Raw genomic sequence first — 24,183 nt, forward strand, 5'->3', positions numbered from 1 at the left:
CGGAGGAGAAAAGTGGCAGCCTTGGTGGGTGGGAGGCAGCGATGCCGTAATAGCCAGCTTTCAAACAGCTTCCACTGATTCCTGCTTCTGACGCCCTCGCCCTCGCACAGTCCCCTCCAACATTGTGTCATGGCTGTTCTATGTGACCAGCAGATAAGAACCTCACTTCCAAGGGTCGGCCAGCACACGGGGGCTCTTCTGCCTTCCACCTACTCTCCTGGGTCACTTCCTCTGGAGGAAGCCAGTGGCCATGAAGTGAAGAAACAGAACTGCTTGGAGCAGCCCCTGTGGTGACAAACTGAGGCCTCCTGCCAAGAGCCGAGTGAGTGAGCCACCTTGGAAACACTTCCCTCAGCCCCAGGCAAGCCTTCAGCTCAGGGGCTCAGCTGCCCACTTGACTGCAGCCTCGTGGGAGACCGAGTCAGAACCACTCTGCTCAGCCATTCCCGACCCTTGAGACACAGTAAATGTTTGTTGCTTCAAGCGGGCCCTTGCAGGGGATGGACTCGGAAAAGCTGTGGGGTAGCATGCTGGTCACACAAGATCTATCTGTTTCATCACTCCCTTCTTCTTAAGGTTTGGGATTTCATCCACATAATGCCAGGGAAGCTTTGGCATCCCAGATTCATAAAATGTAGGCCACCACTGAGTTTGTTTTATTCACTAACCAGGTACCAGAATATGGAATACACCAAATCACAGTATATGAAAAGTGTACCCACATCCATACATTTGGCACCAAAGAGCCTGGCCTTCATTTCACATTCATATAGAATCCACTTCCACACCTGTTCTCCAAGCTTCTGCCTCTATTCATTAGCAAAATCTTGTAATTCTTTTGGTGTATAAGCTGTTTCTCCTCCAGTCAGTTTGCACCTTCTTGGCCAGAGAATGAGGAGCCCCTAGTGATGGGTCTCCTGGCAGAAAGTGGGTTGAACAGCACTCGGTGGCGTGAGCCCTGAGGACGATGGGGACCGTCCCCACATGAAGTTCGTTTCCTCACACACACAGGGAAGCAAGCTGCTGCTTACAGGCCAGGGAGCCTCAGAGGGACAAGAAAATTTGAGTTCTTCAGCTTCATTGCACTCCAAGCAGACACCCCCATCCTTAGCGTCTTTCTCAGTCAATGCCCTTTCACATGAAAGACCTGAAGGGGCTGTGAATTCACGTGACGCTGTGATTCAGCAAGCACACAATTAAATGTGTTTGATTTACAGCTACCTCAGTCCTTTTGACTACGAGGTATGAGAGATTCTTCTGGGACTGCTAGGAAAGCGCACTGGTTCTGACCCTGACTTGAGCTGAATGTTTAAAAACCTTAGCTTGTGATTGTCTCTCTGTTAGTGCTCAGGGCTCTCAGAGGATCCACCCCACAACGCAGTCCTGAGAGTCCTCAGCCCTGCCTGACAAGAGCAGCAGCCGCATGAGCCCTCAACCGAAGGGGCCCCTGAGCCATCACGGCGCCGCCGTCCTGTTTTCCACTGGCGAGGAGCTCAGACCTGTGTCCCAGCCCAGACCAATCTACAGATTCCATCTCTGAGAATTTACCTCTTGGAGAACCCACTCAGGACCCAGTTGGGCAACAGAAACAAACCGATTGTCTATACAGATAGAATTTAATTTGTTTTAAATTGAAATAAGGTTTGAAGTTGTTGATTAGCTAACAGAAGTATAAAACGAAAACTCTAAGGGACCCCAGAAATGGCAAATTCAGACAGTAACTCCCACTCCTAGAGGTGAGGGAACAAAGGGGAGAGGTAGAGTGATTAAACTTAAAAACTTAGAGAAGCGGCTGCCTCTCACCCATACCTGAGGGAAAGTGCCCAGCTGGTACTGACGGCTCTTGGGAGGAAAATGAAGCGGACTCTCCAAGTGCTGCTGAGAAGGCAAATTAGATGGAGCTGCTGGGGGAGCAACAGCCTCTCCTGAGGTGAGCGAGCACTGGTGCGCCCCCTAGACAAACTGCAAGGCAGCAGGAAGCCCCAGAAAGTTCCACCAGTAAACAGGAAGGAGCAAGCTCCCAGCCTTCCCCGAGCGCCCCCTAATAGGGGGAGCTGGCAAACCGGACATGTGATGGCAGGGCTTGGCCCCAGCATAGCTGAGGTTAGGGTAGACGAAGAGGGTTTGGAGATGAGAAACAAGAGCTGCACAACAATGTCTACAAGTAAAACCAAGGAAGCAAAGAAAACCCAGAAGTTCTTAGCTTGGAAGACAGAATGAAAGCTCTTAAAAGCCAGGCATAAGAGCTCCAACTCAGTAAGCTAAGAAATAGCAAGGGACAGACAGTTTTTCAGTCAGGCAAGTGGCACAGGGGTGAGTTAGGACCTCCCTCTCTCTCGATCCCACTTTCCCTCCATCAGGCTTCAGGGTGAGCCCCCCAGAGCCAGCACTCCCAGAGTGCCCCGACAGCTCTGGGGAGGAAGTGGGGTGGAGTCCACGGATAGGGGAAGAGCAGTCAGTGTGCGCAGAAGAGCACCACCGCAAGGGCCAAGTAAGCGTGTGGTGGATTTCAATCGTATCCACAAATTCTTTGCCATCCCAACTATCAAGAGTCAAATTTCCCTCTGAATATGGGCTCACATTAGTGACTCGCTTCTAATGAACAGAACATGGGGGACTTGGATGTGACTTTCAATGCTGCTCATAAAAGGTAATACCCAAAATGGTAAGGCGTCTCTCCCATGGGTCTGCCTTGGGCGCCCACCTGCGGACCCAGCCACCACGCTGTGAGGAACAGGGCCTGGCCTAGGCTGTGACAGGTGAGGTACTCACCTTGGGCGTAAAATATGAGGGTGTCAGAATCCCAGGGATCAAGATAAGTGATTCTGTAATACAATGTTTTTTAAACTCCAAGTAAAAAACCCATGAACAAAATAACATTTTAAGAAGGGGAGCCATGGGGCCAGCTGCACTTGCGCAGTTCTTCTCGCTTGCCTTACACTAATCCCAGGCCCGTCAGATCCTGTTTGTAATGTAAAATTGTGAAATTTTCTATATCAGATTTTTTGCATTACGTTTTTTAACGTTCTTTACAAAATTACTCATCTGGATTACTGTAGTTGGATGAATAGGGAGCCCCTGCCCCACTGAAATTCCATCCATCCAGAACCTCAGAATGGGACTTTATTTGGCAATTCGGTTCTCGCAGATGTAATTTGTTAAGATGAGATCCCACTGCATTAGGGTTGGGCCTAAATTCATACTGGTGTCCTTATAAGCAAAGAGAGACCTGGAGACACACAGAGATACAGAGCAGACACCGCAGAGAAATGAGGCATGTGACGACACAGGCAGGGATTGAAGTTAGGCTGCCACGAGCCAAGGGTTTGCTGGGAACCCCCGCAGCTAGGACAAGGCAAAGGAGGATTCTTCCCTAGACGTGTCAGGCATTCATGGTCCTGCTGACACCTGGATTCAGGATCAGGAGCTCTAAGAAAACACATTTCTGTGGGTCCAAGTCACGTGCTCTGTATTAGTTTGCCACAGCAGCTCTAGCAAACAAAGGCAGTTCCAAAGGTCTCTTTAGGCCCCTTTAAACTCAGCACCCCGGAAGGAGATGCCTCACTCACCCCATCTGACCCTGACCAGGAGGTTGCTTTGTAGAGGATATAAGGAAGGGACCGGGGCACAGCAGCAGGAATTGCCGAGAACCTAAGACTCAACATAAAGTGTTAACATATCAACTTACTTTGCGAAGTCAATTTCTCAAACACAGACTTGATTTTAAAAACTTTTATTACAATTAAAATTACAGAAAAGCAAATCAATTCATTACAATCAAAATAACTCATGTTTACATCATATTTATAAAACAAACTGTACAATAAAATATATAAAAAGTTTTTACATTTTTCCTTCAATCATCATCATCTTCCTCTTCATCACTGATCACGTACTTCTTATGCTTTTTATTTGGTTTATCATCATCTTCTGCTTTTCTCTTTCCAGAAGGTTCACCCTCCTAGAAATATAAAACTTTTTAAATCATAAAGCCAACAGAGAATTCAACGCCAATTCATGAAAAAAGCTCTCAACAAAATGAGTATAGAGGGCAAGTACCTCAACATAATAAAGGCCATATATGACAAACCCACAGCCAACATCATACTTAACAGCGAGAAGCTGAAAGCTTTTCCTCTAAGATCGGGAACAAGACAAAGATTCCCACGCTCCGTGCTTTTATTCAACATAGGACTGGAGGTCCTAGCCATATGGTACATAAAAAATCATACATATCTGAATTCAGCAAAGTTGCAGGATCCAAAACTAATACACAGAAATCTGTTACACTCCTACACACTAACAATGAACTAGCAGAAACAGAAATCAGTAAAACATCATCTCCATTAACAATTGCATCAGAAAGAATAAAATACCTAGGAATAAACCAACCAAGGAAGTAAAAGACCTATACCCTGAAAGCTAGAAGACACTCTTAAGAGAAATTAAAGAGGACACTAATAAATGGAGATTCATCCCATGTTCCTGGGTAGGAAGAATTAATATTGTGAAAATGCCATTCCTCCTAAGGCAATCTATACATTCAATGCAATCCCTATCAAAATACCAACACCTTTTTTCAACAAACTGGCAAAAAATACTTCTAAAATTCATATGGAACCACAAAGATAATGACTGGTCAAAGCAATCCTGAGAAGTAAGAATGAAGCAGGGAGGATTATAGTTCCAAACTTCAAGCTTTACTACAAAGCCACAGTAACCAAGGCAATTTGGTACTGGCAGAAGAACAGACCCATAAACCAGTGGAACAGAACAGAGGGTCCAGATATTAACTCAAGCATATATGGTCAATCAATATATGATAAAGTAGCAGTAGATATACAATGGAGAAATGACAGGGTCTTCAACAGCTGGTACTGGCAAAACTGGACAGCTCCATGTAACCAAATGAAACTGGATTATTGTCTATCCCCATACATAAAAGTAAACAAGAAATGGATCAAAAACCTGAATGTAAGTCATAAAACCATAAAACTCTTAGAAGAAAACATAGGCAAAACTCTGTTTAATATAAATAAGAACTTTTTCATAAGCATATCTCCCCAGGCAAGGGAAACAAAGGCAAAAATGAACAAGTGGGACTATATCAAAGTAAGAAGCTGCTGTACAGCAAAGGACACCATCAATAGAACAAAAAGGCATCCTTAGTATGGGAGAATATAGTTATAAATGACATATCCGATAAGGGGTTGTCATCCAAAATATATAAAGAGCTCACGCACCTCAACAAACAAAAATCAAATAATCCAATTAAAAAATGGGCAGAGGATCTGAAGAGATACTTCTCCAAAGAAGAAATCCAGATGGCCACCAGACACATGAAAAGATGCTCCGCATCACTAATCATCAGAGAAATGCAAATTAAAACCACATTACCTAGCACCAGTTAGAATGTCCAACATCCAAAACACAACAAATGCTGGCGAGGATGTGGAGAAAAGGGAACCCTCCTATGCTGCTGCTGGGAATGTAAATTAGTTCAACCATTGTGAAAAGCAGTATGGAGGTTCCTCGAATAGCTCAAATTAGAAATGCCATTTGACGATGAATTCTACTTCTAGGAATTTACCCTAAGAATACAGGATTCCAGATTCACAAAGACATACGCGCCCCTATGTTTATCGCAGCACTATTTACAACAGCCAACAAATGGAAGCAACCTAAGTGTCCATCAGTAGATGAATGGATAAAGAAGATGTAGTACCTATACACAACAGAATATTATTCAGCCATAAAAAGATAACAAATCTTACCATTTGCAACAACATGGATGGAGCTAGAGAGTATTATGGTCACTGAAATAAGCCAGGGAGAGAAAGACAAGTACCAAATGATTTCACTCATCTGTGGAGTATAATATCAAAGCACAAACTGAAGTAACAAAACAGCAGCAGACTCACAGAAGCTAAGAAAGGACTAACAGTTACCAAATGGAAAGGGATGGCGGGGGATGGGTGGGAAGGGAGAGAGAAGGGGACTAAGGGTCATTATGATTAGCACACATAATGTGTGGGGAGGGGCATGGAGAAGGCAGTATAGCACAGAGAAGACAAGTAGTGACTCTATAGCATCTTACTATAGTAATAGATAGTGACTGTAATGGGAAGTGTGGTGGGGACTTGATAATGGGGAATATCTTGTAACCACAATGTTGCTCATGTGACTGTACATTAATGATACCATAATAAAAACAAACAAATAAATAAATAAATAAAAGCCAACAGAGTATTTCTTAGGAAACTTAATCAAAATTAGCTCTGAACTTAATAACCCACTGAAAACCCAAAATAAAATAACTGCTTTCATAAGAACATTCAACAGACGAATAAAACAATAGTTTTATTTTATTCTTCAGTGGTACTCTTCAGGAGACCTCACTTTTTGTGAAGGAATTTTTCAGAATGTGAGATCCTGCCCTACTGAACTTAGCTGGAATAAATCCCTGTGCCATTGTATAAATGCAACAAATGGCAAAAATATTCATATTAGACTAAAATAAAACTTGCATATAGCTATAAATGCAGACCCATATAGATATAGGGTCAGGCAGTCCACAGTTATCAATGAGTTGCCACTGTCTTCCAACAAATTATTTTTAAGACTAATTACAAAATTCAGACATTTTGATCCATGCTAATAAATCAGCTACCAAAGTTTACTTAACTCCCCAAAATAACTAAGAATACACATAAATCAAGGTGTCTTAAAGTATGAGACCAATGCTAAGAATATCAAGGCTTCGAGGGAAACACAGTTGACCCCTGAATAACGCAGGAATTAGGGGTGCCAACGCCCACACACTTGAAAATCCACGTAAAACTTTTGACTTCCCAAAATCGTAACTACTAATAGCCTATTGTTGGTTACAGGCCTTACCAAAGACACAACAGTTGATTAACACATATTTTGTAGGTAACATGCATTATATACTGTATTCTTATAATAAAGTTAGCTAGAGAACATGTTTTTTCAAATTGTTACAAATCTTCAAAATATTTCCAATATTATTTATTGAAAAAAATATGCGTATAAGTGGACCCACGCAGCTGAAAGCTGTGCTGTTTAAGGATAAACGTATGTTCAGAATCCCAATCACGGGAAACATCCATGCTGAGGGGAAGATGGGACTCTCCCAGTTCCAAGTCGCCAATGGCCCCGTACACAGGGGGGAAGAGCCTCTAACAGGTAAGGCAGGGTTGCCAGGAGGGGCGTGGGAGCCCCATGAGGGAGAGCTGGGAGAGGAAAGAGACGGGAGAGCAAGCAGCCCCCTGGGCACCCAGTCACTGCCAGCAGGACTGCCTCCCAGCCCGCAGCCCTCTCCTTAGGAAAGCTGAGGACCGGCTGTAAACCTCTCCTCCCCACTGTCCTCACGTTTCTTTCCACTTGGGTCTTTCCCTCTTCTACTGTTTCTCGTCTGACCCACTATTCTGCCTTTGAAGTAATTTAGGTTTTCTAAAGTTTCTACTGCTTACAAAAATAAGGGAGAATAAAAAGCTCCATTATGCTCCTTTTCTGCAACTTAGGCCCCATTGGGAACGGGCAACTAGCATTTACTGTTCAGCTACTACATGTCACCGAGTTAGCCACTTTCATATCTGTTATTTACTATAATACAACTTCACAAGGCAGCAAGCAAAAAGCCCACTGAACACATGAGGAAACACTCAGAAATGTGAGACAGCCTGCTCAAGGACATACTAGGGGTACAGGGTAGCCCCAGGATTCAACAGTCTGGTCCCCTCTAATCCAGGCCCCTGCCCTTTCTCCCTTACCTAGGAATGCTCTGATGGTAACACTGGCTCTCTGGTGTGGGAACTTAAAATCTGAAAACTCCCCTGTATCTCAGGCATACCCAGGCTCAAGGCATGTGGATGGGATCTGATGTACAAATAAGGAGAAGGATCTAGAGCAGGTAGGACCCATTTTCTCTTCTTTCCCATTGTAACCCATGGCCACAGCTTGACCGGGGTAATATTGGGAGGCAGCGGCAGGGGAAGTCCAGGCAGAGTTACAATCTCTGTTGTCAGGAAAGGGGAAGGGAAGGGTACAGGAAAACCTAACAGAGTATTTAGGTGAGGAAGGCAGCGGGTAGCTCCTGTAACAGCCGGCCAGGAGGCACTCACCAGGAATCGTAAAGTCAGACACTTTCAGGTTTGTAACTGCCCAGCCTGGAAGAAGGCTATTTCATGAAACACACTTAAAAATCTCATTTCTGAGAACACCAGGAATAAATAGAAGTCCCATGGCACTTCTCAATTTTCATTCACAGTTTCTGCTTGCCAAGAAATAAAATGGTATCTGCTTAGATCAGAATTCTCACTTATCAATAATTCAGTATAGTACAAATGCATTGTTAAGACGTTTAAAACAAAAACAATGCAGAGTAATTTAACTATTTCTATCTAGTTACCTTCTATAATATGCCACTTCCAGGAAGGATTTGGAAATATTAAATGCTGTGATTAGCAGACAGTAATATAAGAATGAAATTCTTTTTCACACGAGAAAAGAGCTCAGAGAAGGTTACAGTTCACAGATGGCCAAAAATCATCAAGAGTCATTAAAACCATGGATAACAAGAACACAACATGTACTTCCTGCAATACAGCAAAACAATCCTTTGAAAAGTCCTCCCACTGAAAATAACTAATTATGGGAAAACATAAACAAGTCAGTGTGATTCCAGGAATATAGGATAATCGGAAGCCAAAAAATTAAAAGAAAACAGAAGCCACAGAGATATAACTGTAACACGAAAGCAGGCTTTCCCCTTGAAGACATTTACCAACTGTGTGAACATGAGCTTTTGTTTTTACACCGTGCAGAGTGCTGAGGACAGGAGACAAAAGGCCGAGTGGAACATACTAAGGGCAGATCTCAAAGGACGACATCTTCAGCTACAGGTGAAACAGAAGTAAGCCCAGGCCCATTTCTCGTCAGCAACAGTTTTGGTAAAAGGCCAGATAATAAATGTCTTATGCTTTGCAAGACATACAGTTTCTGCTGCAACTACTCAACTCTGCCACTATATCAGGACAATATCCACAGATGACACATAAATGAAGAATGGGTGGGTTCTGAAAACACTTTATGTGAAATACAGGTGGCAGGCCAGATTAGGTCAGAGGGAGGTAATCAGCCAACCCCCATTCTGAAATAACTGCAAGGATCATAATTTCTAATCTCAAACATTAGAACTAATTGACAGGGGACTAAAAACAAAAATAAATATATTTCTAGGAAAATTCATAACCACAAGTCAGAACTCATACTTCCAGGTATCTAAAAAGATCTTATTCCAAGAATATAATTTAAAGTGATCCCAGGTGGCTGATGCCCAAGGCACCTGGCAGAGGAAAATATAAATCACCTTTGGAAGAACTCATCAGTCCCTCAAAAATTCCCATTGATCTGAGCAATCATTTAATCACAGAACAGAGAAGAAGTCAGTAGTCATGAAACATAGCCACCAGAGGTAATAGGTAGTAAAAGCACTTGTGTAAAGATTTCAGACACTGGAATTATCAAACATAAAAGATCTTATGTGTAGACTAAAAAATTTTTAAAGACATTAAAAGGAGAAACTGAATATGTGAATTAGGAGCAGGAGTTTAAAAAATAACTTATTTAAAAAAGAAAGTAAAAACGATACATTTTTACATGGCAAGTTTGGAAAAAAAAAACAACTAAACCTCTAGAGATGGAAACTAAAACAAAGTAAGAACCCAAGGAAAGAAATGAACAGAAATTAGGCACAGCTAAAGACAGCAGTAAAATGGACAAAGGATCTGGAGAATCATCCCAGAATGCAGACACGAAGACATGGAAAATACGAAAATAGTTTGAGAGTCATGGAGGACAGAGGATAGGGTAACATGCATTTAATCACAGTTTCATAAAGGGAAAGGAGAGTGAATGGTACAGAACCACTAACAGTACAGAAGAACTGATGGCTGAGAAATTTTCAGAACTGATAAAAGATACCAAACTACATATTGAGGAAGCCTAACAAATTCCAATCAGAAAAATAAAAATAAATGCAGAGAAGACACCACAGTAAAATTGAAGAACACCAAAGATTAAAAAAAAAATCTAAAATGATAAAAATAAATAAGACCTTGTAATGTATTGTACAGCATGGTTACTATAGTTAATATTGTATTATAGATAACAAAAATTGTTAAGAGCACCAATCTTAAAAGTTCTCATCACAAGAAAGCAAAATTTGTAATCATGTGTAGTGATAGAAGTTATCTACACTTACTGTGCTGATCATTTTACAATATGTACATATACCAATTTCAATGCTGTACACGTGAAAGTATAAGATGTCAACTATATGTCAAAGAAAGGACGTAAAATATCTCAGTCCTCTTATAATTTGAAAAGGATACTGTTAAAAATATAAGTTCAAATATTTTAAAATTACTTTGGAATAAGTTTTATTATTTCAATAATAGATGGAAGATTAAGTTATTCAATTACTTGACACTATTTCAAATACTATTTCATCTAAATAAAAAGAAAACAAGATTGGTGAAATTGGACAAGAAGATAAAAACGTACAATTTCCAATTATAAATAAGTCACGGGGATGAAAAGCTTAGCATACGGAATACAGTCAATAACGCTGTGATGACTCGGTAGGATGACAGATGGCAACTATACTCTTCCTGAGGAGCTTCTGCAATGTATATAATTCTTGAATCACTATGTTGTGTATCTGAAGCCAGTATAATACTGTATGTCAACTAGACCAATCAGAAAAAAATTTTCTTAGCACAGGTTTTTCTACCATAAGGATTATCTCTGTAATTTAAAAAATATATTCAAAAGGAAAAGACAAAAAGGAGGAGATACACCCTCTCATCTACACACACTGAACAGTTCCTAGCTGTCCAACTGGGCCTTGGTCTCAGAGCCCCGAGCCTCTTCTCCCAGGCCTTTCCACCCACCCAGCATGCCCACCCTGGCTGCCATGCCCTGCAAGATGACACTTTCAACACCCAGTGAGAGGTCAGAGGCGTCAGAGTCTCCTCTGGGCCACTCGCACACCTGCATTTATCCCACTGAGTTTCAGTACAGTCTATAGACAGCTGTCTGTGCTTCTGGGCTGGGGGCTCCTCTTCATTCCCGGGGTTGACTCAGGCATACAGGGTAAACCCCTATAATTAAGTACATTTGGTTTTTACCTCATCACTGGTGAGTTTCTTTGCTTTCAGTAATCTTTGAGCCTTATCTTCTTCGGATCCCTCATCACTGTCTGAAGAATAGATTCTGGCACGTTCCTCTGAAAGCAAAGGAATAAGATCTGTGACTGACTTTCAAAGACAGGGATCAATTCATTCCAAGGTTTTTCTTGATGAGTGTCTTTACTTCCTTCTGTACATTTTTCCCAGAGAAAACAAATAAAACCTTTTTGATTTTTAGGTATGTTGAAACAAAGCACTTACCCTCTCAAAGACAAGAATCGCCCATCTGACCACTTTTAAATATTCAAAAGGCTTGTGTGCAAGGTGACAAAAGACACACACACACCACGATTCTTCCAAAATAAGCTACTAAAGCCTGAGTCATTCTTTCATGGGACTAATACTTAATTCTGAAACAGCTTTTGAAGATAAAACCAAGAGGTGGTTTCCTAGTCCTGTAAAGGACCTGGCAACCTTTCTGTTGCCAAGAGGACATTTGAAAGGGAGATGCAAGCAATCAACAGTGCTGACACCCCAGCCCAGGGGAACCGCGGGACAGAAGAGCAGCCGCTGACTTTAGCCCAGGACAAACCCCCTCACCTCAGAACACAAAGCCTGCCCCTTCTCCCCATTCTCTGCCTATCTGAGCACTGGACAGAACGGGATGCTAATGAAGCTGTCTATTAAGTTTTTAATCTCTGGTGAGCTGAATATGATATAATTCTCTCCCTAACACAACCTTCATTTTTTGTTTTTATTTAGTTCTTATGTGGTTTACTTACACAATTAATCTTTTCAGTGAGAAATCAGCACAAAAAAGGAAAGGTCTCTGTACTCTGTGTAATGTGCGAATAATTACTAGGTAGGTAAGGAAGGGTGTAAGAGCTCACCATAAAAGATACAGTCACTGCAAGAAAAGGAGAGAGGAGATTTATAGGATGGTCAGGGAAGGGGATATCTGAGTGTTCTTAAACTGTATCACCCAATAGGAAAAAAACTAGGATGCACAGTAACCCATGGTATATTGTACATTGCACAGTGATTACCAAAACTCTATCTGGGGAACTAATCTGGGGAGGATTAGAGCCCCTTTTATAGATGGGGAACACATTGTTCAGAGATATGATGTCACCTGCCTGAAGCTGACGAGTAAGAACAGTAACAATAGTCTTAGGTAACATTTATTTAGTACTTGTTATGGGTCAGGAGGTGGGTAAAGTACTTTATACGTATTTTATCATTTAATTCTCAAAACCTCATGCTATAAATTCTACTGTTAATAGGTTATTTCTCCCCTGATGAGGTAACAGAAGTGAGGTATTATAACTTCCCACAAGTCACCCATCTAAAAAGTGGCAGAACTGAGTGAGATTCAAACAGAAAGAATCAGGAGTCCAGCCCAAGACTTCCATCGTTATGTTCAGCTTGTTTTTCAGCAAGTCGTCTTGCTGCTGACTGTGGGGAGACGTCGGGGCAAGGATTGTGGCTGAGACACATGCCTCAGAGGGCAGACGACCCTGATTCAAGAACTGCCCACTTACTGTGTGTGTTTGGGCAAGTTACTCAACCTCTCAAAGTCTCTGTTTCTTCAGTAATAACAAGACAAAAATGGACCGTGAGGGCATTATGCCAAGTGAAATGAGCTAAGCAGGAAAAAACAAATACTGCATGACCTCACTTACACGTCAATCTAAAAACAAAAACAAAACACTCAGCTCATAGATAAGGAGAATAGATTGATGGCTGCCAGATAAGGGGTGGGAAAAATGGGTGAAGGGGGTCAAAAGTTACAATCTTCCAATTACAAAATAAGTTCTAGGGATGTAACGTACAGCATGGTGGCTATAGGTAATTGTACTGCATTGCGTTTCTGCTAAAGAGCAGATCTTAAAAGTTTCTATCACAAGAAAAAAATTTCATAACTATATATGGTGACAAGTTAGATTTATTGTGCTCACCATTTTGCAATATATACAAATATTGAATTATTGTGGTGCACACCCAAAATTAATAGTGTTGTATGTTAACCACACCTCAATTAAAAAGAAAAGAACAGGACAGTGATAGTAGCTGGGTCATAACACTGTTACAAAGATCAACAGGATGCATATGAAGAGTCTGAGTGTTGCCTGGGATTCGGTATGTGTTAAATCAATGTCAACCATTTTGCTAGTTGTGAAGGAAGGGAATATGCAAAGGAGAACTTTGAAAGGAAACAACAAGTATTTTCTGGAAACTTTAACTCATTGATTCCCAGTTAGTAATAAAGAAATTGAGAAAAGTTCCAAATACAAGTGGCAAACCTTCAAACCAGAAAGCAGAAGCTCTAGGGACTCGTCTGTAAGTAGGAGCAACAGCAGTTCCTACCCGTTCAGGCTCACCTGGAGGAATTCTGCAACGACTAAATTCATTAGACCTTTAAATATATCCTCATTAACATAGGCTCCTTAAAAATAAAATGTCCAGTGAAGCATTCAGAGTATACCAGTTACAAAGAAAAAGCAGTTATAAAAAAGTGAGCCTTGAAATGACATTTACTTTCCGCACAAGCTTACCCCGAATGCCCCCTTTGTATCGGTTTTTAATGGCCGCCAAGCTGATGGACTCCTCGCCCTCCTCCTCCTCGTCGTACCGATCAGGTTCCAGGTAACTGGCACTCAGCCCCCGCTGGTGCTGTTTCTCTCTCATTCGGCGCTGCTGAGATTCCCTGCGAATAGAAGCCCTTAAACGTTCTTCTTCTTTCTGAAAAGAAGCAAATAAACAACTCAGCTTAAAGAAAGGAAGTATCTTAGTGCCCACTTGAAACCACCTTTATTATAAGAACCTGTAAATGCCCAGCCCAGAGTAACATGTATTTCCTGGGTCCTCAGAGCCCAGTTCTCCCCATTTCACGCGCCGTCGGCATCCGCAGGGATCAGCTGTTTCGGCCCCGAGGCGTGAGGGCACCGCGCCAGGGCCGAGGCCGGGGGCGCCCTCCCACCGCCCCCCGACCAGAGCGGGCGCAGGCCTGGCCATGGCGGCCGAGCGTCCCCTGCGCGGCCGGCCCGAGGCGCCTCCTCCCCGCCCGGCGCACGTCTGGCGGAGGCTGTTCCTGTTCACTGCGCCCGACGTGCTCAGGCTCCACCAAACCACCGTGGGGCTCCGCTCTCCCTGTGGGGGCCCCTGCACCCAGGGAACCCCCCCATGGTCCCTGACCACAGCACAGGGACGTGCAGGTAGGGGCGTGTCTGAGCCCCCGAGGAGGCTCCACGTGTTTCCTTCCGTCTGTCCGGCATTCCACGCATTGGGGTTCACAGGGCAGAGAAAAGGTATGAGAGGTCAGGGATATTCTAGCACTTCTTTGAATTCCTCATTTAATTGTTCTGTATTACTGCATATGACTCTTAATTCTGTTGCTAGACATTCTATGCAGCAAATCATTTCTATAAGGAGTATGTGGTTGTACTGAATGCAGAGGAAAAATCACAGTCAGTAGGACAGAGATTAAAAACAACCTAGCTGATTTGTTGTGCATTTCCACAAAAGCTGGGGAAGTAGATGCAGACTTGGGGAGTAGGTGGTCCAGGGGCCTCCCCCAATAATGCTGAGACTGGAGTCTGCAAGTTCCCCCAACATCCCCGGCTGGAGGAGAAAGGGCGAGAAATGGAGTGAGAAGTCAGTCTTCAAAGCCAATGCCCCTAAACACTGGGTTTGGCAGTGCTACTGAATGTGGTTTGGTTGACCTCCACGAATGAAACACAAGGATGAAAAAGCAGGGGCCCAGGGCCAAAACGTTCAGCATGGCCTGACCATGAGATTAGAAATCAAGGCCCCGAGGCAACCCAAGTGTGTCGGCCTCACCGTGCCCTGTTGCACAAAGGGATGAAATCGCATGATGCAGGCAGGGCAGTGGCTGGACCCAGCCAGGCTCGGAGGAGATGCCTGAGCCTGTCCCACTGCACTCGGCATCTCCAGCGACATGCTGCATGAAGGGCCAACGGTGTCAATACAAGCACACACTCCATCATTTAGGGATGAGCCCAAAACCGAGTGTGTGTCTTGTTGGCAGGTGTTTCAGATCTGAAACTCTACCAGGTAGAACATTATGAACTGCCCTTAAACACCACAAACTACTCTCTGCCCGATTCTGTTTCAGGCATGCTCCCATTCAAACTTGTGGTCTATTTTTATTCTATTTTAGACTAAATCTCTAGCATGTCCACTGATTTTTGACACAAACTCTAAACCACAGATGGTTCAGATGGTTTAGAATAATCTGTGTCTAAACCAAGACATATGATTTAATCATCATTGAAACCAGCCAGTTTGTTGAACATACAGGCCCAGGGGGGAGAGAGAGCCCAAGCCCTTGTACCTACTTTATAACCATTACCATATCACCTATTGTTCACTAAATGCTCAGGAGATTAATCCCTGTTCATGCCAGCTGGAAGAAAAAAAGGTGGGTCAATAAGAGGTAATGAATGGTTTGGGAAATGCTATTCTTAATATACCAGAAGTCCCAGGATAAAGCTTAGCAAACATACCTTAATCATTTCTGTGCGTTGACATTCAGGATCACGACCAGCCATTGGTAAGATTCTTATCTTCTGTGTTTTTGAACATCTATCTGCAAGTGATAGGGTCATCTTCCTGTGCGTGGCACTGTCTGTAGAGTGAGGTCTGCAGGAAGTGACCAAAAAAGTCTCAGTGTTTACCAAATACATTTGTGAGCCAGTCAGATCAATATCCCAACAAGAGGCCATGACCATTTGCTATTATCTAGAAAATACAGACAAGGGCACTGAACTGAATACACTAGGTGGCAGATTCTGAACTTTTTTCATCAAGGCACACTGAAGCATCCTTACCTCTCAAGTAAATTGGGAGATGGAAAGCTGCAGTAAAGAAGGTCTTGCAGAGCACAACCACCCTGTAGTAACGCTAAATGAATAGGCTCAAACAGCATTTACTGAATACTAAGTGCCAAGCAAGGAACTTTGTATTTTACATGTCATGTGACTTCACTGTCATGGCTATTCTATGAGAAAACTACTACATTTTACATATTAAGAATCTGAGGCAAAGAAAGATTGGGAAAGCTGCACGAGGTCTCCTTAAGTGGAAATGAGACTCAAATACAGGTCATTGTGATTCCAAAGCCTATACTATTAAAATTCTCAGAAAAGCTAAGTCTCAAGTTAAGCACTAGCCCAGGAGGCTGGCCTGTTTAGTATCAAAAAAAGAAAAATACAAACATTTCAGTGTAGTGCCTACACAGTCTAGACTGGATGCTCTTACCAGCTGACCCGAGTGTTTGGGGCTGTCTGGGGGGTACATCCCTGGAGTGGTACTGGACGCAGCAGCCTATGAAACAGGCTGACCCCAGCCTTCACACCCAACTCACTGCCCCTCCTCTGACTGTATGCATTCTAACAGCCCCAGTTACCAGTTAGTCTCAGCAGGAAAAGACACAAGGCCCAGCAAGCATTCTAAGCCTCATGGCAGTTACAGTAAACACTGTAATAAACTGACTTTCTGGCCTCTATACGAGTCTCTTCTAAGTTTGGTTAGCATGACCTGTTCCTGTGAAACAGGAACTTTTAATGTGCTTGACAAAACAACCTCAGAACCTTCAGTGCTGAGAACCAGACCTTGGGCCTTGGTGACCCACACTGTGAAGTTACACCAATCAGGAGGCAGGCATTCTGGACAACATCCTATTTCACCTCTTTACTCTAACAAATAGTATGTTGCTAGAATAGTTACCTGAATGTGAGTTTGGTTTTAAAGACGGCTTGTCCCTGTAGACCAGTACCTTGTCTTATGAAGAGGTGGTTGTGATCACCCTGCAGTGGAGCTTTGTAAACATCAAACACTTCATTGCCTAAATGCAGAGACATGCTGAAAAAAAGGGGCACTTCATGTGTTAAAGTCACAAAACTTTCATTCTACCATTTTACTTCACTTAAAATGTGATTCAACTGCTGCTTTCTCTCCTAGCACAGAATTCAGAAGGAAAGAAAATAACGAAGGCATGATGTGAAAAACAACGTATACAGAGGTAAAACATGCTGTGATATTAATTCAGGCTCTACTACCTCCCCACGAAAGGGAGTTTTTCTAACATGCCATTTAGAGTAGGCAGCACGCAATGGGGAGGGGAGCCCGTCTAAGTTTTCCAACCTACTATGCTGTAGCCAAAGAGGAAGATCGCATTTTCAGCCCACTTTTAATGTCTTCCACAAGGCTGTATGACCCTCAGCTACCTATTTATTCCTCTCAGGTTTTCTATGCAATGCCAGACCATTCAACAATGGAAATTCTTTAATAACAGACAGTCCCCAAATAAGGTCTTATTCCAAAACTTGATCCCTCCTAGCCACATTCTGGGTATTTCGATACTCTTCAGGTATTTTGTGCTCACCTGCCATCCGACCACTTCACTATCCGAGCATTGCTTTCTTTAATTTCATTTCCTTCTTCATCCCGGCGTATCCTCCATCGTATAGTATTTTCTACCTGTTTTAAAACACAAGTGCCTTACACTGGAATATTATTCAGCCATAAAAAGAGAAGAAATCCTGCCATTTGCAACATGGATGGATCTAGAGGGTACTGTGCTCAGTGAAATAAATCAGGTGCACAAAGATAAATACCAAATGGTTTCACTCATTTGTGGAGTATAAACACAAAGCGAAACAGAAGGAACAGAAAAAGCAGTAGACTCATAAACACTGAGAAGGGACTAGTGGTTACCAAAGGGGAGGGGCTGGGGAGGGAGGGAGAAGGGGATTAACGGGCACTGTAATTCACAATCACAACATAGGTAGGTCACTGGGATGGTAGCACAGCATGGAGAAGATAAGTAATGACTCTGCAGCATCTTACTACACTGATGGACAGTGACTGCAATGGGGTATGGGTAGGGACTTCATAATATGGGTAAGTGTAGTAACCACATTGTTTTTTCATGTAAAACCTTCATAAGAGTGTATATCAATAATACCTTAATAAAAATATATGCCTCAAAAAAAAAAATTCCAACAGGAAAAAAAATAGGCTTAAGTGAATTTCTGAGCATCTAGTGTTAGGATCACAGAGGGACCTGAGTGCCAGAGCATTTGAGCAGATGCTACATCTGTAGTAGCTTTGGGATGTTTCAAGACACAGTAAGAATTACAAGGACAGGAGATAAGGCTTGAAGCTTTATGAGGTAGCAATTTAGAACTGAGATTCCTTATGTGAAGCAGGTTCTCTGACAGAGCTAAGAACCATATAAGTGTGGGATCAAAAAAAAAAACTGCTTACTTGCCCAGGGAGATAGGGAAGCTTCCACATATGTTAAGGAAAAAGCACCCTATGAAAACTAAAACCCCGGGTTTGAGCAGGTTTAGAGTCTATTTTCATTTAAACTGCATGTGGGGAAACACCAAGCAAATCCAGAAAACATTCAAGATGAAAACCTGTTATCGATATTAAAAGCCAAGTAGAACTTCTGGGAAAATATAGCACACTACATGCACGTAGCTTATCACTGCTGCATCCTGGAAACCCACCGAAATGAGGGTCAAAAATTTTAAAAGGATACACTCACATGTCTAAATAGAATGTGAATTAAGATGGCAACAGAGAGAAGCCAACATTTTGAAAACTGACAGATCTAAGCCCATGCTTCCCTATGCCTGTTCTCCCACCAACAACCCTAAAAGCACCTGCTCCCATTATCACTTAGATTTTCTGGCTCTCCACTCTATTAGCTGAGATGTCTTTGCTACTGGGTCCTAATGGTTCCCTCCCACCTGTTCCCTTTCTTTCTTGATTCCTCACTAAGTAAACAACCAACCATGAAGCTGGCTGATGGAAGAACTCAATAAAATTCATGAATTAAATATGACGTTCATACCTGAGATTTGTTTCAAAACAGTGGGTAAAGTGGAAATGGGAAACAAATAGATGAAGCAAGATTGCCCAACGTGACAACCACTGAAGTGAGTGATGGGCGCATCAGTTTATTACACTGTTCTTACTGTATTCGTGTATGTTTAAACTTTGCATTAATCAAGGAAACAAAACAACATCACTATTCCTGCCTTCCCTCTCATATAGAATAAGTTAGCCACATATAAATATGCAAATATATATGGGCAATTATTAACAGAGAAGCCATTTTGAAAAATACTTTCTATTATATAAGGTGATTCAAATGATAAAAATGCTATGATAGGATGTACTGCTAGGTCTTTTCCTCTTGGGAATGAAAGACTCATTAAAAGTAGTTCTAAAGACAGAGGACCTCATAGAGGCACATAAACTGTACCTGATTCCTTGTTCATTAGAGAATTAATGACACCATCAACTGACTCTTCAAGAAAGATCAGCTAGTCTCAAGAACATTGCTCAAGAAACAAAGGGTCCAGGGCTACCTTCCATCACACCCCAGTTTTAAAAGACAGCAGCCTGTTATACACCAATATTTCATACTCTAAGCACCAAGATTTCAGAGTAAAATATTTATTTCTAAGTTTTGATTCCTATACTACAGTCTGGTATCACATGGTCTGAAAATATAATAGATATGTCAATACTTGCTGATGTATCATGATAAAAGAGAAAAATGCAAAAACAATAAATAAAAAAGGAACTACCACATTAATTTATTTACTGATGGGAAACAATGAAAAGCAGAATAATTCCAGAGGCACTAAAACAGGCATGAGAAATTCATAGTGCCAAACCTAAATCAATAGATATGTTCCATGTTCCAAGGAAAAATATCAGGTTAGTGGGGGCAAGAGGGAGGCAAGGAAAAGAACAGCAAAAAAACAAAAACCCGTCTACTAATTGTATGACCTTGAGCAAGTTATTGGTGCCTGTTTATCTCCATTTTCTCATTTGATCTGCATTTTCATTAAGAGTGAGTAGTAGTAGTGAAATTTCACTGAAAAGCTTTGGAAGCCCATGTAGTTTGGATAGAAACCATCTTATATTAAGGTTCTTAGGTACCATAGTCCTATCACACTTTAAGGGGTGGAATTATTCTAAAAATTCAGCCCCCAACTTCTAAGAATGCTAGACTGCCACTTCTTAACATCCTAGCACCATGTACAAATCCACCAAAAAATTAAGTATTTACAGGAAATCTTTCAAACTGAAGACTTTAAAATGCTTTTACATTTTAAAGCTCTAGTTTTAGTGTCCTGAGTTCAACTCCTTCCTGTTCTTCGGTACAACTCAGCTCTAAAGCATCTACTTAAGCTACACCCTCCTTGATTAAAGAAAGATTAGAGGCCCTCCGTAGACAGAGATAACTGGACAGCACAAGGTATCAAAAAGCATTAACAGGAATTTAGTACAATAAACATCTCTCCTAATAGTCAACTACGGCAATCAGAAGAATACAAAAAGAGCCAAATGTGAAGTACTGGATACTAGTAATAAATTCTCCTTTTGTGGATTTGTTTATCCGTAGATCAAAGACCGTAAGGAATTTCCTCTTGCAGGAAGTTGCTAGAACTCAACCCACAGTACATATGGAAGTAGTTAATTAACTTTTAAAAAGCAGCAAAAAAGTGTAACAGTGAGAAAAGTCACAGAAAAATGACATCTTTACAGAGAAAAAGCTATATATTTTCTTCCTAAAAATATTCTGGAAAGGCAGATAAATTCATTTATTGATAAAACAGTAAGCATAAAAAATCATTTTTAAAAGCTCAACTCTCAAATGAGTATGCCTAGGTTTTATTTTATAAAAGAAAAAAGAAAGGAGTAAAGCAAGGAATGGTACCTTTAATTTTAACCTGGTTCGACCTTCTTCATCCAGCATTTCCTCATCTTCAAATTCATCTTCGTAATACTGAGGATCAAAGGGTCTACAAATTGTTTTTAAAATAAAGTATTAATCATATTTTGTAAGGAATATTATCACTGCCATACAATTAACATCTCCATGAACACACATCATATACTAAAAAATCATAATGTAATTAAAAATCATATTGGTCAAATATCTTCATGTTCAACTTCAAGAAGTATTCCGATTACTGTAGCTTCTTGAAATGTGGTATTAATACATATTGCTTGAAATAAAGTAAAAGCAAGGCTAAATATTCAAAGTATTCTTTATTCCTATGAACGTCTTCCAAAGAATGGGCCACATATCCTCTAGCTTTTCACATCGCTTTGTTTGGGAAAAAAAAATTTCAGTCACCCAAGAACTTTCATGTTATTGAGTGAATGATACCCAACAACACTGTTTAGTTGTCCCAAACTATGAACTTTCCTAGATGCACAATGGCTGCTACAATGGACGCCGCTGCTTCTCCAGCAAACGTCGCCACTCTAGGTTTCAGCCTTTTCAGTGCTGAACTGGGCAAAAATACCCAAGACCAGTGATAGCTGTTAATTCGTCAGGAAGTACCAAACAGCTAAAAACAACTATAAGCACTGAAAGTCTCCTTTACCAATAGGCCATAATTTTTCTATCACAGGTCAGGCCTAATTTTTTCAGAGAATCATGATCAGTTTTTTCCATTTGTGATTAGGCAGCTCATGAAAATAAGAAAAATAACAACATTCCACTTATTTCTACTCAAAATCTGGGAATACTTTTAACTAATCCTCTTACCTGGGCTCTACACTGAGAAAGTTGGGCAATTTAACAAAATACAAATCATTTCCTAAATCAGTGTTTACTTTGGGTATTTCTACTTCGATTCTGGTCTCGGGAATTGGCTCCTCCTCCTGCTGATCCGGAGGCAATCCATTTTCATCCTAGTTAGAAAATCATAGAATTTTAGAGCTTGACTGGACCTTAAAAATGGTCTACCTCAACTTCTACACTTTAATTACTTAGGTAGGCAAGAAGCTTATTGAGACATCATTTTAGGGCTAAAGCAGCCCTCAATCCCCATCCCTATCCACCCAGCCCCCCCCCAAAAACATCTGGGATATGGGATCAGTTTGAAGCATCAATATTAAGAAAATATCCCCTACAGCTGTAGCTGCACTCATCCCACCAGTTCCTGGACTTGCCATGGGAATGAAGGGGGAAATATCTAAGCTGGCCTGTGCATACAGTAAAACAACAAATTTGACTGGATCTATACTGTTGGAACTCAACCAAGAATTAGGAGAAGTCCAAGTTGTAGTGCTCCAAAATCTTACAACTACAGACTTTCTACTGTTAAAAGAACATATGGAGGGATCGGAAGATGGCGGCGTGAGTAGAGCAGCGGAAATCTACTCCCAAAACCACATATATCTATGAAAATATAACAAAGACAACCCTTCCTAGAATAAAGACCAGAGGACACAGGACAATATCCAGACCACATCCGCACCTGAGAGAACCCAGCGCCTCATGAAGGGGGTAAGATACAAGCCCCGGCCCAGCAGGAGCCGAGCGCCCATTCCCCCAACTCCCGGTGGGAGAAGAACAGGCAGAGCGGGAGGGAGACAGAGCCCAGGACTGCCGAACACCCAGCCCCAGCCATCCGGGCCAGAGTGCACACACAGTGCATGCGCAGGGGGCCCTGGATACTACGGAATCAGGGCAGCAAGAACAGTGAGCGGGCACCAGAGGCCGGACGCCGGAGGACATAAGAAAAGCGAGCGACCAACTTTTTTTTTTGCTGTTTCGTTTTGGCGAGCACTTTTTGGAAGTCTTAAAGGGATAGTGATCCCAATATTAGGGAAACAGGGCAGCAAGAACAGTGAGCGGGCATCGGAGGGCTGGCGCCGAAGGACACCAGAAAAGTGAGTGATCATTTTTTTTTTTTATTTTGCTGTTTTGTTTTGGCGAGCGCTTTTTGGAAGACTTAAAGGGATAGGGACCCCAATACTATGGAAACAGGGCAGCAAGACTGGTGAGCAGATGCCTGAGGCAGGCGCCGGAGAATAAAGAAAAACGAGGGGCCACCTTTTTTTTTTTTTTTTTTAATTTAAAATTTTTTTTTTTTTTTTTTGTGCTTGTTGTTATGTTTTGGTGGGTGCTTTTTGGAAGTCTTAAAGGGACAGGGCGGTACACTTAATCCAGAGGTAGGGAATCCGGGGATCACTGGGCACCCTAACCCCTGGGCTGCAGGGAGCAGGGAGGCCCCTTACGGAGATAAATAGCCTCCCAGCTGCTCCCCCTGCAACGCGACTCCACCACTTTGGAGCAGAGGCCCAAACCAGGCCACGCCCACAGCAACAGCGGAGATAAACTCCATAGCAGCCGGGCAGGAAACAGAAACCCTGTCTGCACGCAGCTGCCCAGCACAAGCGTCTAGAGGTCGCTGTTCTCCCAGGAGAGGAGGGCCACAAACCAACAAGAAAGGAAGTCCTTCCAGCCGTCACTCGTCCCAGCTCTGCAAACTATTCCTATCACCATGAAAAGGCAAAGCTACAGGCAGACAAAGATCACAGAGACAACACCAGAGAAGGAGACAGACCTAACCAGTCTTCCTGAAAAAGAATTCAAAATAAGAATCATAAACATGCTGACAGAGATGCAGAGAAATACGCAAGAGAAATGGGATGAAGTCCGGAAGGAGATCACAGATGCCAGAAAGGAGATTACAGAAATGAAACAAACTCTGGAAGGGTTTATAAGCAGAATGGATAGAATGCAAGAGGTCATTGATGGAATTGAAATCAGAGAACAGGAACACATAGAAGCTGACAGAGAGAGAGAGATAAAAGGATCTCCAGGAATGAAACAATATTAAGAGAACTGTGTGACCAATCCAAAAGGAACAATGTCCGTATTATAGGGGTTCCAGAAGAAGAAGAGAGAGGAAAAAGGATAGAAAGTATCTTGGAAGAAATAATTGCTGAAAACTTCCCCAAACTGGGGGAGGAAATAATCGAACAGACCACGGAAATACACAGAACCCCCAACAGAAAGGATCCAAGAAGGACAACACCAAGACACATAATAATTAAAATGGCAAAGATCAAGGACAAGGAAAGATTTTTAAAGGCAGCTAGAGAGAAAAAGGTCACCTAT

At 42.1% G+C, this 24,183-nt stretch overlaps 1 protein-coding gene across 5 annotated transcripts in view; it reads right to left on the reverse strand.

The window, feature by feature from the left end:
- Nucleotides 1-3,717: 3,717 nt before the first annotated feature.
- LEO1 (LEO1 homolog, Paf1/RNA polymerase II complex component) overlaps nucleotides 3,718-24,183 on the reverse strand; it is a 36,872-nt gene continuing 16,406 nt past the window's right edge. For 4 of the 5 annotated variants that reach the window (XM_036917767.2, XM_036917766.2, XM_036917768.2 and 1 more), the window contains 8 exons: nucleotides 21,820-21,965; nucleotides 20,980-21,064; nucleotides 17,620-17,714; nucleotides 16,962-17,096; nucleotides 15,740-15,875; nucleotides 13,769-13,955; nucleotides 11,214-11,311; nucleotides 3,718-3,961 (listed from right to left, as the gene is read on the reverse strand). In XM_036917767.2, the coding sequence (XP_036773662.2) occupies nucleotides 3,857-3,961; nucleotides 11,214-11,311; nucleotides 13,769-13,955; nucleotides 15,740-15,875; nucleotides 16,962-17,096; nucleotides 17,620-17,714; nucleotides 20,980-21,064; nucleotides 21,820-21,965 (987 nt within the window). In that variant the 3' untranslated portion in view covers nucleotides 3,718-3,856. Of the gene's footprint in view, nucleotides 3,976-11,213; nucleotides 11,312-13,768; nucleotides 13,956-15,739; nucleotides 15,876-16,961; nucleotides 17,097-17,619; nucleotides 17,715-20,979; nucleotides 21,065-21,819; nucleotides 21,966-24,183 lie in introns of all 5 variants that reach the window. The other variant, XM_057488807.1, reaches the window with a different exon arrangement.

The sequence above is a fragment of the Manis pentadactyla genome, chromosome 11, assembly GCF_030020395.1.
Source record: "Manis pentadactyla isolate mManPen7 chromosome 11, mManPen7.hap1, whole genome shotgun sequence".
In the NCBI taxonomy this organism is placed as follows: Eukaryota; Metazoa; Chordata; class Mammalia; order Pholidota; family Manidae; genus Manis; species Manis pentadactyla.